This window comes from Thamnophis sirtalis, unplaced genomic scaffold, assembly GCF_051295495.1.
Source record: "Thamnophis sirtalis isolate CommonGarterSnake01/CBP01778 unplaced genomic scaffold, rThaSir2_p1.2 scaffold_4, whole genome shotgun sequence".
Classification (NCBI taxonomy): domain Eukaryota; kingdom Metazoa; phylum Chordata; class Lepidosauria; order Squamata; family Natricidae; genus Thamnophis; species Thamnophis sirtalis.
Window position 1 is genome coordinate 132145828 of NW_028261384.1, and position 16302 is coordinate 132162129.

At 41.2% G+C, this 16302-nt stretch overlaps 1 protein-coding gene across 1 annotated transcript; it reads left to right on the plus strand.

The window, feature by feature from the left end:
* Window positions 1-2427: 2427 nt before the first annotated feature.
* LOC148046669 (vomeronasal type-2 receptor 26-like) lies at window positions 2428-14420 on the plus strand. The gene is made up of 6 exons (XM_087714874.1): window positions 2428-2612; window positions 3336-3621; window positions 5414-6241; window positions 12415-12642; window positions 13301-13437; window positions 13526-14420. Exons 1-6 carry the CDS (start codon window positions 2428-2430, stop codon window positions 14418-14420), a joined length of 2559 nt encoding a protein of 852 aa, XP_087571000.1.
* The last annotated feature ends 1882 nt before the right edge of the window (window positions 14421-16302 follow it).

Sequence of the window (16302 nt, forward strand, 5' to 3'; positions counted from 1 at the left end):
GCCTGGCCGGGTTAGTTCAGTAGTTCAGTAGGCTCGATTGTTGGGTCACCTGCATTCCTGTAGTGACCATCACTGCAGTTGGTCTGGCCTGAGGTGTGAGGCTGTAGACTGAGCCACTCTGTGCTGAGTTAAGGAAGCTGATGCTCCGCCTAGTTGCGCTTCAACATCTTTGTCCAGGAAAGTGAATGTAGGCTGTGCCAACATCCACCTGGGCTATTCAATACCAAGGGGATGAGTAGCATTGCTCACACTGAGTTGGCCAAACTGCTCTCAGAGACCGGTCATTGACTGCCTGCATGACAGTGGCAGGAATCTCCATTCTCTGGAGTGCTTGGAGTGCATCTGCTTTGGCACTCTCCATTCATTGGTCGGGGCCTGTCGTGCACCTTTTTGTGATTCCAACATGATCTCCTGGAGTGGTGTGACTCCCACAGCTTCGCTTTGCAGGGTTAGGTCTGGCTGCATGCCCCACTTGAGTGCTGGCTCTTTGCGTCAGTCACCAAGCTGGTGCTCCCTCTCTGCAGCTTCTTCCACTTCCACCACGGATTGGGAAGGGGAGTAGATAGTCTCAATATAAATTGTTTAACCATTGCCTGTGGCTCCCTCAGTGGTTTTCTTGTCTTCCGCCATCTTTCCTGAGTCTTCGTATCACCCGGGTTTGGTAGATGCTTGGGCTCAGGACCCTGGACAGCAGCCCGGAGCTCTGATGAGCTGGTTGAGTTTAAAAAGAGATTTGGGATAATGACAGGGTTCCAAGTAACACCTCCAATGAAAGAAAACTATGAGGTTTGAGTTTCCTAAAAGTTACATTTTATTAGAGATGTCATATTGCACATCTGGGAAAACCTGAATGTGAAAGTTCCCCGGTTTTCCCCACCCAAGTGAAAGTTCAAGTGCCTGCCCAGCACCCACATGTCCATCACATGGTCCAATCAGGCACCATCCCAGCTGGAGCTGCATCCTAGTCACAGCACTCCAGGTGTAGGGCAAGTTGTCTGTGACTTTCTGAGAAAGCAATGTTATTTAGTCTATATATTTCCCATATTCCATATAATGCCCCCTCCCATTTTTCCACAGCAGAAAATGTGACAGGCCTGAAGTCCCAATATAAAATACGCCTTCCAGGTCTGACACTCTACTCTACTCTACTCTACTCTACTCTACTCTACGCTACTCTACTCTACTCTACTCTACTCTACTCTACTCTACTCTACTCTACTCTACTCTACTAGACTCTACTCCACTCCACTCCACTCCACCCCACCCCACCCCACCCCACTACACTCCACTACACTCCACTACACTCCACTTCACTCCACATGGAGTCTCTAGTCTAGTCTAGTCTAGTCTAGTCTAGTCTAGTCTAGTCTAGCCTAGCCTAGCCTAGCCTAGCCTAGCCTAGCCTAGCCTAGCCTAGCCTAGCCTAGCCTAGCCTAGCTTAGTCTAGTCTAGTCTTTCCTCTACTACACTATACTACAATACCAGGAACATGCAGTCACTAGAGGCAAGGGAGGCGGAGCCTCACCAGTCTCCTCAGGAAAAAGAAAGAAATTTAAATATATATTTAAAATAATTAAAGCCAAGATTGTTGCTACCAGATTCCAGGTCACAGTGGCTTGCTGTCTGCTAAGTGTTAACCAAAGCAGGAGGCAAGAGAACTCAGGGCCTCCTTTCCATAAGCAATTTTTCGCCTTCTAAAAGTTAAGAAAGAGTTAAAAGGCAAAAAAGTTCAGATGCAAAAGAAGCACTAATTCTTCTGCCTCCTGATCTGGAAGCAGCGAATCATGTCTTCTTGAGAATGCTTACGTTGGGCGGGGTGTGCTTCAGAGGAGAGAGGAAAAACTCAGCTTTGGTAAGGGCCAAATCATATTATTAATTTAAAAATTAAAAAAAATGTGAGCCGGAATGCAGTTTTATTTAATTCTGTTAGAATAGAAAAGAAAAGTAGAGTAGAGTAGAGTAGAGTAGAATAGAATAGAATAGAATAGAATAGAACTATTTACATATGTATCTTCAATTATGGGTACAATGATTTTGTTTTTGTCTTGTGACTCCAGCCTTCCTGCCTCAGGATGTCCTTACATATTTTGAAGATATTCACATATGTGACTGTCTCTCTATCATTATCAAATTAGCCAGTTTCTATCCTCCAAATCCTAGGGGAATCCTATGGAAAATGGAGGAACTGACTTTGAAGGATGCTATTTATTGTCCCCATGATATTCCATCACATGGCTCAGAGCCCCACAGAGCTCTGTGTGTTGATTTGAAAGTATGTTGCATTCTCTATTTGTGTCTGAAAAACATCTCAAGAAGACAGGTTGGTCTGATCTACTTCAAAGATCTTCTGGCCGACAAAGACATTCCTACACAGAAAGAAGACATTCATGGAAGATGTTAGTTTTCATGGAGTTGCTCTTAATAGTAATGCCTCAAGTGGTGTACAAGGATCCTAGCCTTCAATGTGGCTATGAAGATCCTCTTCCTTTACGTTACACCTACCATCAGCTTGGAGACATCAACATTGCTGGCATTATTTCTGCAATGTTTACATTTTCTATTCCCATTGATTTCAGTCAACATCCTTCTCAGGCAGTTCAGGATGGACTTATGTAAGTACCTCATCCATTCATTGTCAAGTTCTGGACCTTGCTGTTAAATAATACAATGTTTCAAATGTTTTCCTCTAATTAGAATTCATTCCACTGATTAATTGTTCGTAATTTCTAAGTTGCTTGTCTCCTTGATTTCCATCCATTTCTTCTTGTTCAGCCTTCAGGTGCTTTGAAAAATAGATTGACCTCCTCTTCTTTGTGACAGCCTCTTAGATATTGGACACTGCTTTTTTAAGGTGGAGTTATATTTAACTAATGCGGAAACTCCAAATTAAATTGAAAAATGTGTATAATAAATCACATGTAAATACTTATAGCCATAGAGATATGAATGGCTTAATTTATGAAGATGTAACTAATTCTATGATTTGGGGATGGTTATATATTTCCCATGAAGATTTTTTTCATTTGATATTTCTGGTACCAAAATTCTGCAATTTTGTCCTGCAATGTAAGACATTTTTAAAAGCTGAGGTTTGAAACAGGACCTTTATTCGTGTTTTCAGAAATAATGCTTCTAATTTCAAGCCAATGTTTGCCTTATAAATAACTCCAGTTCCTGTAGGGGTAGATATGAACTGGTGATATGCTTTGCATTATCCAGGATCTTAGCTGAATAGTGAAAATATGACACTAAAACCCAGTCCATTAAACGTGTTGGATACTGAAGGATTGCAAATGCCATGATGTGAAACAGGCTGTTCTTAAAATTCTTTACAGAGTATTTTATCAGAATTACCAGCATGTCCTGGCCTTAGCATTTTCTCTAAAAGAGATCAATGAAAATCCCCAGATCCTACCCAATGTCACGCTGGGCTTCCACATTTTTAACAGCCATTTCAGTCCAAGCTGGACTTACTTTGCTGCAATGCTGCTGCCTTTCACTCACGGGAAGCTCATCCCTAACTACAAGTGTGGGGTCCCAAAACTTTTGGCCGCCGTAATTGGGGGACCTGATATCTCTCTTCACATGGCATCTGTGCTGTGCATCTACAAAGTTCCTCAGGTAAGAGGTGCAAAAGATATACATTGTTATATTGTCATATTTCCCCAGAAGTCTGCATGCATTTTCTCTTTTTTTTAAAAAAGGAGACAACTTTCAGATTCTTAGATATATATATTTTTTTGCTTGCTAGGACTACAAGAGCAGCATGAGTATTCATCACTTTGAACAGACGGTGGGGATATTTGACATGGCTAAACATTGGTGCCACAATATAAAAATGATGTTGGGACTCCTGAAAGGGAAGCAGAGAAGAGCAACAAAGATATTAGGGGACTGGAGGCTAAAACATATGAAGTGAAAATGGAGACAGCTCATTTAATGAAAAGAATGATTGGGAGTGACATGATAGCATGTTTAGATTAGGCTCTAGAATATCTTTATTATCACTTTGAATGAACTCTAATTGGTATATATTAAAATGAAATTTTGTTGCATATGAAGGGTCACTGCTTCCAATATACACTGCACAAACAGACAAAATAATTAAATGAATATAAAATTATGCATAGAATCACATATATTATATGACACAAGGAAACAACACAGTCTAGTTTGGATGTATACATGTAAATGGCAAAAAAAGAGAGAAACCCATTCAATCTTGTGAGTTTGCCAGACGGATAGCACAGGGAACAAAGCTGTTACAGAATCTGGTACTCCTCCTAGAAACACTTCAAAGCCTCCTCCCAGAGTGGAGCAAGAGAAACAGACCATAAAGTGGGTGTGTGGGGTCTCTAACAATACTTTAAGGAATAAGCACATAGTTCTTATAAGGAGTATGCTAAATAACAGGAAGTGAGCTTCCTATAATCTTCTCCGCTGTCTTTATCAATCTCTGTAGGGGCTTTCTATCTGTACTGCTGCCACCAAACCAAACAGGGATGCAGTTTGTTAAAATGCTCTCAATTGTGCCTCTGTAAAAAGTGGCCAGGACAGAAGGAGAAAGACGTGCTCTTTTCCTCCGAGGCAGGAAATTCGTAATCTGGTTTCTATCCGTCACTAAAGATGACGTGTGGAGAACCAATTCAGATTATTAGTTATCTGCACCAATATATTCAGATTGTTAGTTACCTTCTTTCAATATCTAAGGGGATGCAATAGAGAAGATGAGTCTTACCTACTCTCCAAAGCAGGACAAGAAGGAATGGATGGAAACTAATCAAAGAGAAAACCAACCTAGAACTAAGGAGAAATGTCCCTTTCAGTCAGCACAATTAACCAGTGGAAAAGCTTGCTTCCAGAGGTGCTCCAGTGTTGGAGGTTTTTAAGAAGAGATTAAACAACCATTTGTATCTGAAATGGTACAGGGTTTCCTGCTTGTGCAGGGGGTTGGACTAGAAGACCTCCAAGGTCTTATTCACCAATTCTGGATACTGAAATGAGGTTCGAATTTGAAAAATTCATAATCAGACTATTTCCACAAAAGTGCATTTCCTATTACCTTAAATATGACATCTTGGTTGATTTTCCTAAATAAATCCAACTAGTTGCATGATGTTTCATTAGATAAGCTCAAGGCCACCAAGAGACCCAAATGAATGTACACATTTTCAGAGGTTCACTTATCTTCCCTACCAGTTCACAAATGCGAGTGTGCATGCATGTGCTTTTGGCGAAAAAAGGGTCTAAATGGGATGCTTTAGAGCCTGGGTGGGTGGATGAGGACACCCATGATTTCTGCTACTGGTTCGGGTGAACCAGTCCAACCAATTGCATACCATCTCTGGTTCACTTACATCTTTCCATTTGCATATGTTTATCTTCTTTTAGTTGACCTATGGCTCTGCTGCAGACATGGAGAAAGAGACAAGCAGTTTTCGTCCAGCAAATGTTTCCAGATGAATCCCACGAACTTAAGGGCCTCATGGACCTATTGAAGTATTTAAGATGGATTTGGGTTGGGATTCTTGTAGCCAAGGACGAGAAAGCAGAGAAATTTGTCCAGGATGTGGTCCCTATCTTTTCCGAGTATGGCATCTGCACTGAATTTATAGAAGAGTTACCAAACATAGATTTTTACAGTGATTTTACTGATGCTATGGAGGAAGGAGAACTGATATACCATGTTCTCATGAAGAGCAAAGCCAATGTGATAATCGTATATGGTAAAATTCAGACCATGACAGATCTGAGAACTTTCCTCCGGTTTTCAGAAGTGGAAGACATACCAAAGAAGCCAAAGATCTGGCTTATAAATGCTCAGGCTGATTACACTTCACTTTCCCTTCAAAAAACTTGGGACATCCATTTCCTACACGGGGCTTTATCCTTTGCAGTTCACACAAAAGAAGTCCAGGATTTCCAGGAATTTCTTCACAATCTAAGTCCAAATAATGACGATCATGATCATTTTCGGAAAGATTTCTGGGAACAGGCATTTGACTGTTTCTTCTCTAGTTCAAAAACAGAGACATCCGAGGCAACTTGTACCGGACAGGAGAAGCTTGGGTCCCTTCCTACATCTGTGTTTGAAACACGCATTAGTGGCCAGAGTTACAATATTTACAATGCAGTCTATGCTGTGGCACACGCTTTGCAATCTCTGTATTTATCCAAATCCAGGGACGCAACAAGAGTGAAAAAAGGAAGGAAACCGTTTCATATTCAAATGTGGTGGCAGGTAAGAAACTACCATAGCTGTAGTTTCAAGATCAGTCTGCAATATTCTTTAGGTGGTTTGAAATTAGATCTAAAAGTGAGTGTTGCGGGCTGTCTGCCACTGGCCCCTCCTGCAGTTGAATCAGATGAGGAGGAGACGTGAGAGGCATCAAGGCAATCTCAGGGGGGAGATAGCAATAGCAGTTAGACTTATACACCGCTTCATAGGGCTTTCAGCCCTCTCTAAGCGGTTTACAGAGTCAGCATATTGCCCCCACAGTGTGGGTCCTCATTTCACCCATCTCAGAAGGATGGACGACTGAGTCAACCCTGAGCCGGTGAGATTTGAACAGCCGAACTGCAGATAACAGTCAGCTGAAGTGGCTGCAGTACAGCACTCTAACCACTGCGCCACCTCGGCTCTTAGGGAAGAGGGAATGGAGCTGTCAGAGATGGAGACAGAGACTGAGCCTGGGCCATCCATCAGCCCTCAGAGGGAGTCTCAACAGCCCCCAGAGGTGACTGATGAGGAAGAAGAGTTTAAGTTTAAGTTTAAGTTTTATTTTATTTATATGCCGCCCTATTCCCTAAAAGGGACTCAGGGCGGCGAACAACTTAAACGGGAAGGGGAAATATACAAGTACAAAATAAACATATTAAAATGACCAACAACCACACCTGTTGAGAGGGGAGGGGAGCTCATCAACCCCAGGCCTGCTGACACAGCCAGGTTTTAACAGCTTTTCGGAAAGCAGGAAAGAGGTGAAGGTCCGAATCTCCACGGGGAGTTCATTCCAAAGGGCCGGAGCTGCAACAGATAAGGCCCTCCCCCGGGTCATAGCCAGATGGCATTGGCTGGTGGATGGAACCCGGAGGAGGCTGGCCCTGTGTGATCTAATGGGTCTTTGGGAGGTAATTGGCAGCAGGCGGTCTCTCAAGTACCCAGGTCCAATACTGGTTCCAGTGCCGGATGTTCAGATGCACAGAAGGCAGAGAAGAGGAGAGCAGCAGGAATCTATGGGCCAGTCCTTGGAACAGAATAGTCCACATTGATAGCTAAGCCCCACCCTAGCTCTGGGGATGAAAAGAAGGGGGCAATAACAAATAGGTGTGGCAGACAACTATTCAACGCCCTGTTGGTCAGCCACTGATAGCCTGAACTTCTGAATCCTGTCTGGAATTTATCAGAATTCTTCTTGGAATCTGCAGTGCCTTCTGAATTTGTGTGTGTATTTGTGTGTCTGCTGCTGGAAAAAGTGAGGACAACTTCCAGGACTTCCTTTGCAACTGTGGGGAGAGGGAGGGAGGGAGGGCGGGAGGGAGGGAGAGAGAGAGAGAGAGAGAGAGAGAGAGAGAGAGAGAGACTGACTGACTGACTGACTCCTGGTGTGTTGGGGCCATTTCAGGAGGAAAGGGAGCAAGGACTTAGAGACTTTGTTCATTTGCTGTCTGTTTGTATGTGTGTGTGTGTGTGTGTGTGTGAGAGAGAGAGAGACTCTTTGCTAGGCCTGCTGGTGCTCCTAATAAAGAGAAGGTTTAGTTAAATACAGACGGCTAGTTTTGTTTGGGAGCCAGGTCAGAAGAGTGAGATATAGCATTGAATTTACAAATTAAAATACTTAGAATGTGTTTTTGTCCATGCAATTAATTGCCTATCAAGCCCAAAAATGTCTTGGTAACAGTATTAATTCACAAGCTCAGAGAGAACTTGGGAAAGATTCCTTGGATAAAAATCCTTAAGAGGGAACAACTTAAGAAGCTTGGGAAACTCTGAAAAATATGGTCATAAAATCCCAGTCCAACCCAATACTGCTGAAAAAGAAAAACAAGTAATCTGAGAAGAAACCAGCATGGCTGCAAAAAGATCTCTCTGACAAATTGAAAGACAAAAAAGAAAAGTACAAAGATGAAAAGAAGGACACATAATTAAGGAAGAATATCAGCAGATAGCCAGAATCTGCAAAGATGAAGTCAGGAAAGCAAAGGTTAAGAATGAAGAAAGACTTGCAACAAAAGTCAAAGATAATTTTAAAAAAGTTTCTCCCAACATGTAAATAACAAGAAAAAAATCAATGAAACAATCAGCCGGGACCTGATGGATTACATCCCAGAGTTCTAAAGGAGTTGGAAGATGTCACCTCAGATCTACCATATCTGGAGCACCAGGGAACTACCAGAGGATTGGAAAAGAGCTGAGTTCCCATCTTCAAAAAAGGAGGGGGAAAAAGAAACCCAAGAAAGTACAGACCAATCAGTCTATCATCAACACCTGGAAAGATACTGGAAAATATAATAAAAAAAACGCAGATTTGCCAACATCTAGAATGGAGTAAAGTAATAACTAGAAGTCAAAATGGGTTTGTTATAAACAGATAATTCCAAGCCAATTTTATTGCATTCTTCAACATAGTGACTAAATTAGTAGGCCAGCAAAATACTGTGGACATAATATACTTAGACTTCAGCAAGGTGTTTGACAAAGTAGACCACAACCTACTTCTTGGTAAGCTTGGAAAAAGTGAGATAGATAGCTTCACCATCAGATGGATTTGTAACTGGCTGACAAACCGTACTCAACAAGTAGCCCTTAATGGTACTACATCTACATGGAAGGTAATAAGCAGTAGGGTACCACAAGGTTCTGCCGTAAGCCCAGTACTCTTCAATATTTTCATAAATGACTTAGATGAGGGAATGGAAGGGGAATTTATCAAATTTTCAGATGATGCTGAACCAGAAGGATTAACCAACAGCCTAGATGATAGACTCAAGAATCAGATGGATCTTGAAAGATTGGAGCACTGGGCCCTATCTAACAAAATACTTACTATATTCAATTACTCTGACATCTATAAGTTAAAGGAAGAAGTGTTCTACTCCTTCTACATGATATGTTGAAGTTGTGTTTTTTTCTAGATACTTTGTTTGGAATATTCACATTTATTATGACCCAGGTTTTTTTCTATTGTTGAAAATATGATCATACTTTTAATCATAAAACATAATGTTCCTGGAAAGGTCTCTCTATGTGTGTGTGTGTCTGTGTGTGTGTACATAGATCCATAAATATAGACCTTTCAGTCACATTTTTGTTTTATTTTGTTAGTACATTGCTTTTAGGTTGTTGGATCACAGCTGCAATAATTAAAATCTAACTTTAGTGTTGTGGCCCAGCAGGCACCGTTGGAGCTGCCACCAGACTCTGACAGCGAGGGTCCCTATGAGTCGGCTCTGGAGGATGTGGAGTACCCTGGACAGGGTTCCAACTCCGAGCAAGGCGCAGAGATGCTGGTTGGACACCAGGAGGTGCCTGAGCCTTGGACCAGTGGGGAGGAGACAAGGAAGTGTGATCCAGACGTCATGCATTGGAGCAGTGGGGAGGAGACAAGGGAGGTGTTCCTGGATTCCAGGCAACGGAGAGCTAATAGGCGTAAGGAACAGTTACGGAGTTAAAGGAGATAATTGCACTCAGCTGGTGGTAATTAGGCTCCTCTCAAGGCTATAAAAGGACTGATTGTGCACATGTCTGTTGCAGGAATCAATGTATTCACTAGGGGTCAGAACACTTTAGTATAGCTACAGCAAGTATAAGTTTTTTTCCAAGTAAGAATACCATAGTATTAAACTTTTATAGCCTTAGCAGTGGTGGGATTCAGCCAGTTTGCACCACTTTGGGAGAACCGAACCCTCTCACAATTACTACTATTGAGCAAGGTACTGCCTATACTGTACCTGTGGATTTTGTTTTTCTTGCCTAAATGTAGAACCTTTCTTTTTTCACCATTGAATTTCATTTTGTTAGATAGCGCCCAATGTTCAAGTCTGTCAAGATGTTTATGTATCGTAAGCCTTTTTTCTGGAGTGTTGGCTATTCCTGTCAGCTTGGTGTCATCTGAAAATTTGAAGTAACTCCAAATTTTATCCCCTCGTCCAAATCATTGATGAAGATGTTGAAGATACTGGTCCTAAAACAGAGCCTTGGGGTACTCTACTGCAGTAGAATTAAGAGACAATGAAGCCAAGCGATGCAATATAGGAAAAGTTTATTGAATGCGCAGGTTCAAACATGCCAAAATAAGCATCAAGAGTTTGAACCCCGAAGGGTTCTTAAAGCCATACATTTATAGTGTACTTTACGTCATCATCTATAGAGGCAGTGTTTAAGCATATAAGGTAATGAGAGGAACCAAAAACTGTCTATGCCAGATGGCCAACAGTTACTATTCTTAAAATATACATGGTCAGCACCTTATAGATCATGGGTGACATAAACAGGACACATCTTGCAAGATGACAGGAAACTCCCTGTCTGGGTCGACTTGTTCCCAGATGTGTAAAAATATTTATTGCTCCTTCAGCAACTGTCAGCAATTGTTTTCTGCTTAATGGTGCAAAACCTCAGCTTTAATCAGAGTATTTGATATTAAACATGGCCTGTAGAACTGTGGATCATAATTGGGCCTTTTAGCCCACCTTACTACTGCATACTTCCCTCCATATAGAGGCAGTTCCATTGAAGACTACATGTTGAGGGCGATTGGTCACCATCCTGTCTAACCCACATTTTTCTACTTTATCTAGTAGTAGGTTATGTCTACTTTATCAAATGCTTTACTAAAATCCAAGTAAATGATATCAACAGCATTCCTCTGGTCCACTAATTTTGTCACTTTGTCGAAGAATGCAATAACATTAGTTTGGCATGATCTGTTTTTGACAAACCCATGTTGGCTTTTGGTTATTACTTTATTGGCATCTAGGTGTTTGTTGATTCATTGCTTGATTATCTCTTCCAGAATGTTCCCTGGTTTTGAGGTCAGGCTGATAGGTCTGAGGTTTCCTGGATCTATTTGTTTTCCTTTTTTTGAAAATGGAAACTATATCAGCTCTTTTCCAGTCCTCTGGCAGTTCCCCAGTGCTCCAGAATCTTTGAAAGATATAGTTCGCATTGTGAGATCTCATCTACCAGTTCCTTCAGAACCTTGGGATGTAATCCATTTGGTCCTGGTGATTTGAATTCGTCTAGGGAGACAGGTGTTCATTTACCATTTTCTTCCCTATTTTAACTTGTGTTCCTAATGTGTTTTTTGTAGTGCTGTTTTGATAGATTGGACTGTTTTTCTCATTTGTGTAAAGACAGATGAAAAAAATGAGCTATGAAATAGTTCTGCTTTCTCCCTGTTGCTTTTCACCTTCTTGCCACTTTCTCCCAGCAATGGACCAATTGGTTCCTTGATCTTTTTCTTGTTTTTAACATGTTGGAAGAAGCTTTTTTTTGTTATTATTTTTTACTTTTGTAGCAAGCCTTTCTCCTTTGTGAGCCTTAGCTTTCCACATTTCATCTTTAAAGGCTCAGGCTATTTGCTAATATTCTACCTTAGTTATGGGCCTCTCTTTCATCTTTTTATACTTGTCCTTTTCGTCTTTCAATTTGTCAGAGAGTTCTTTATGCAGCCATGCTGGTTTCTTATGGGAGCTGTTATTTTTCTTCTTCATTGGTATTGCACTAGACTGGGCTTTTATAATTTCACTTTTCAAAATTTTCCATGCTTCTTCAGTTGTTTTCCACTTGAGGATTCCCATCCATGGAATCCTTCCCAAACTATCTATAAATTTATTGAAATTAGGTCTCTTAAAAGTCCAAGATTCCACTTTGACTTTGTTCTACTTGTGCCCGCAAAATGTTAAATTCCAATATTGCGTGATCACTTGCCCTCAAGGTTCCTGCAGTTTCAACACATTCTATCATTTCATCTCTCTTAGTGAGAATGAAGTCCAATACAGTTGATCCCCCTGTTCCCTTCTCTACTTTCTGAGCAGTTTGATGAACTAGTTGTTGGAAGAAATTATTAGGGAAGAGAACCCGTTGTTAAATTATTTGAATTCCACCACTGCTTGTATACGTCTTATTATTTTGCATATATTTATCAGAAATCATTTGTTTTAAGAGGTTTACCAATTAAACTACATAGTTTATTTTAAAATTTTGCAATTTTATATGAATTTCATTTCAGTAATGTGATATTTTACCTCTGCGTTGGAATGATGGTTATGTTATTTGTTTGATTCTACAGGTAAAATAAAAAAATTATATTTTCTTTATCAAAACATCCATGCATATATTTTGAAAATATACATTGTTTCTCCCCTCTTCTTTCCTCTTTTTCTCCCTCACTGGCTGTCCCTGTTTTACAGGTTCATTCTTTTCTGAGAAGTGTCAGATTCAACAACAGTGTTGGTGAGAAGATCTCTTTTGATGAAAAAGGAGAATTCATTGGTGGATATGATATTATCAATTGGGTCACATTTCCAAATCAATCCTTTCATAGGATCAAAGTTGGGATGATCGACCCCATAGCTCCAGCAGACAAGTTCTTCAATATTTCTGTAGATTCCATCACATGGCCAATAGGCTTTAATCAGGTTAGCTGTCTAATGTAGATTGGTCTGTCTCAGTTATGTAGCATAAAAATATATTTATTGATGAAAGTTCTGTCCCACCCTTGAAACAGTGGAAGACCAGCCTGCAGTTCCTCTGCCAGCGAATAAGGAGCTCAAGGTGGCCACACCCATTTTCACTGGCAGAGCGCTGCAGGTGGCTGTCCAAGCCTAAAACAGAACCTGGGGGGAGGCACCCAGACCACCACAGGTGCCCTAGACACGAGTGACATCAATCTGGCTATGGCAACTCTGGCCACGTTCACCTGGATATGCCCCCCTCAGGTAAACACAACTCTGATGCAATCCTCAATCGAATTTGACATCCCTGGCATAGGATATTGTACTCATTACTTTGGCCCTTTGTTAGCAATGCATGGTTTTGAAGTGAAAGCTACAATCCACTCTATTAAATTTAATCACTCTGGTGACTGCAAAATTAAGAAATTGAGAAAAACATCTTTCACCACCCCAAAAATGATATTTGAATGATTATTTCAGATCAATTAGATCACAAAATGATGTAATCACATTACTTCTACTTATCAATCCATTTTTATGCATTTGATTCCACAGTCACAATATCTCTCCAAACTTCTTTTTTCTTCTGTATCTTAAAATATTCTCCTTCATCCACTGACAGGCATTGCCTTTATCTCTGTGCAATGATCCCTGTGAAACAGGATACAGCAAGGAAAAGATAGAAGGGGAGACGTTTTGCTGCTATGGTTGCCGTCTGTGTCCAGAGGGGAAAATATCAAAGGAGAAGGGTAAGAAATTTCTAAATCTAATGGGATTAAACCATGAATTACAACACTGTCTATAATCCACTCTATCAATTCCAATCCATGTGTCCTTTTTCAGATAGGGATGACTGCTCTCCATGTCCAGAAGATCAATATCCAAATCCTGGCAAAAATATGTGTATTCCAAAGCGGATCACTTTCTTGTCCTATGAAGAACCCTTGGGAATCAGTCTGACCGTTCTTTCCCTTTGCTTTTCTTTCATGACAACTTTGGTCATCACAATCTTCATGAAACACAAAGACACTCCCATTGTCAAAGCCAACAACCGGAATCTCACCTACATTCTTTTAGTTTCCCTCCTCCTCTCTTTCCTTTGTGTCTTTCTATTTGTTGGGAGACCCAATACAATTGTGTGTCTCCTTCGACAGCCAGCATTTGGACTCATCTTTTCAGTGGCAGTTTCTAGTGTCTTGGCCAAAACGTTTGTTGTGGTTCTAGCATTCATGGCCACCAAACCTGGTTCCAGATTGAGGAAATGGGTGGGGGGAAGAATGGTCAGTTTCATTCTTCTATCCTGCTGCCTTGCTCAAATGTGTATTTGTGCTGTGTGGCTGATAAAATCACCACCATACCCAGACTTTGATGCACACTCAATATCTGAAGAACTTATCCTTGAGTGCAATGAAGACTCGGTCATGTTCTACTGTGTTTTGGGCTTTATGGGTTTCCTTGCTCTGGCTAGTTTCTCTGCTGCTTTCCTAGCTAGGAAGTTACCTGACAGTTTCAATGAAGCCAAATTCATCACCTTCAGCATGTTGGTGTTCTGCAGTGTTTGGCTGTGTTTTATCCCAACCTATCTAAGCACAAGGGGAAAATATACATTGGCTGTGGAGATCTTCTCCATGATCTCCTCCAGTGCTGGCTTATTGGTGTGCATCTTTCTTCCCAAGTGTTTTATCATTGTGATGAGACCTGAACTGAACGATAAACATCAGCTCATGAAGAGAAAGTTTTAATGAATATCTCCATTTGCCTGATATGTAGATGTTGCAGATCTTCCACACTGGCACTGTCAGGCATGCCTCCTTCAATATCCAAGAAAGAAAAAGCTCAATTCCATGTTAATAGAGATAACGTAGTTTTATTAGATATGAAGTGAAAGCAGCTAAAAAGAAAGCAAGATCTGAGCCAGAAGGGTAGGAACAAATACATTTCAAACGTTTACCCAGCACCCTCCCCACTAATTCCCCAACCAAGTGTCCAATCTTCAACTCCCTAAGGTGTCATGTGGAGTGCGTCTTCAAACAGCCTCATCAAGTTGGTATGTGACCAAGTCCAAACATCAGCCACCAGCATGCACAGAAGATGGTGAGAACAAGATTCCTCCAGTACAATATTATTCCCTTCCCCAATAATACTTTCTACAACAATATCATGCCCCCCCCTTCCCATGGCATCCGATAGTAAACAAGCGTAGGAAAACAGCTGTAAGCAAGTAACCAAAACAGAGGCTGACATTCGGCCCTCCTTTAGAAAGAGATATCATTCCTGCAGGAAAAGAAAGAGGAAAAACAATGCAAAATAACATTATAGCATATACAACTATTATAAAATCAAGGCTTATCAGGATAACTGGTGTGGGTGGTTTGCAGAAACTTGTTGGACAAAAACACTCTAACCCCAACTTTGTACTCTTTCGGCTGAACCCTTTTTTATCCACTTGTCATTTGTGAGCCTGATGCATCTAACGCTTTGCGGGTAATGGGCCAAAACTGCCAAAGTTGATCACTCCATTCAGACAAGGACAAAATTTGTGGTTTGTCCTGAGACAATTCAGGAATTGGCACAAAGTCTTGACCCAACTTTAAAAGGGGTCATGCTGGTACTGCTGTGTACTGAATTATTATACGCCACCTCTGCGTGTGGTAACAGTTCAGCCCAACTATCCTGTTGATAATTGATGAAACATCAGAGGTAATGCTCCAAAACCGAGTTACTCTGTTCATAAGCCCCATTAGTTTGAGGATGGTGGATGGAGCTTAGCTCCTGGGCAGAGCCAATCAATTTCAGGAACTCTTTCAAAAAAAGGGAGGTTAATTGGAACCTCCTGTCTGAAATAATGCATTCAGGCATGCCATGCAACCTATATACATGTGAAATAAACAATTTAGCCAACAACTTCACTGATGGGATCTTGGAACGTGGCACAAAATGAACCTGTTTGGAAAACAGACCAGTGATAACCCAAATAATGGTATTCCCCAGACTTTCTGGTAACTTGACAATAAAATCCATTGATATCTCTTTCCATGGGGCCCCAGGATGGGTAACACTTTGGAGGAGACCCTGGGGCTTCCCCGGTGGTCTTTTTGCTGCTGCACAGACGGGACAACTGGCTATGTAGGATTCAATGTCTTTTTTCAATGAAGGCCACCAAAATTGCCGCTTAATCAGATGCAAAGACTTTACAAATCCAAAATGGTCTGCCATTCTTGAATTGTGGGCCCATTGAAGTACGACTGGTTTCAGGTTAGCTGGAACATACAGTTTAGCTCCTACCCATGCCAGTCCATCTTTCATGGTGCATTCATTAGAATGTTCCTTGAACCAGTCATTGGATTCCAGGTCGTCTTTGAGTTTGTTCATTAGGTCCATAGTTACATCCAAGTCTACTAGGCCTTGGCTTCTAATAATCATTGGGGCAGCAATATTTCTAGCTGGAATGACCGGATGAACCACGCTCAGTTTCGAGCTGTTGTACTGGGGAAGCCTGGACAAGGCATCACCCATAAAGTTCTCCCCCCCCCCAGGATGTATTTCAGGGTAAAATTGAACCAGTTGAAGTGTTGTGCCCAATGCAATTGTTTAGGTGACAGTTTTCGTGAGGTCTTTAACGTT

Bases quoted from the DNA above. Each gene is read 5' to 3' on its own strand.
- LOC148046669 (XM_087714874.1), top strand. From the start codon at position 2,428: ATGCCTCAAGTGGTGTACAAGGATCCTAGCCTTCAATGTGGCTATGAA. The intron at 2,613-3,335 runs GTAAGTACCTCA...AATTCTTTACAG, and splicing joins GCAGTTCAGGATGGACTTAT to AGTATTTTATCAGAATTACC. The intron at 3,622-5,413 runs GTAAGAGGTGCA...GCTCTGCTGCAG, and splicing joins GCATCTACAAAGTTCCTCAG to ACATGGAGAAAGAGACAAGC.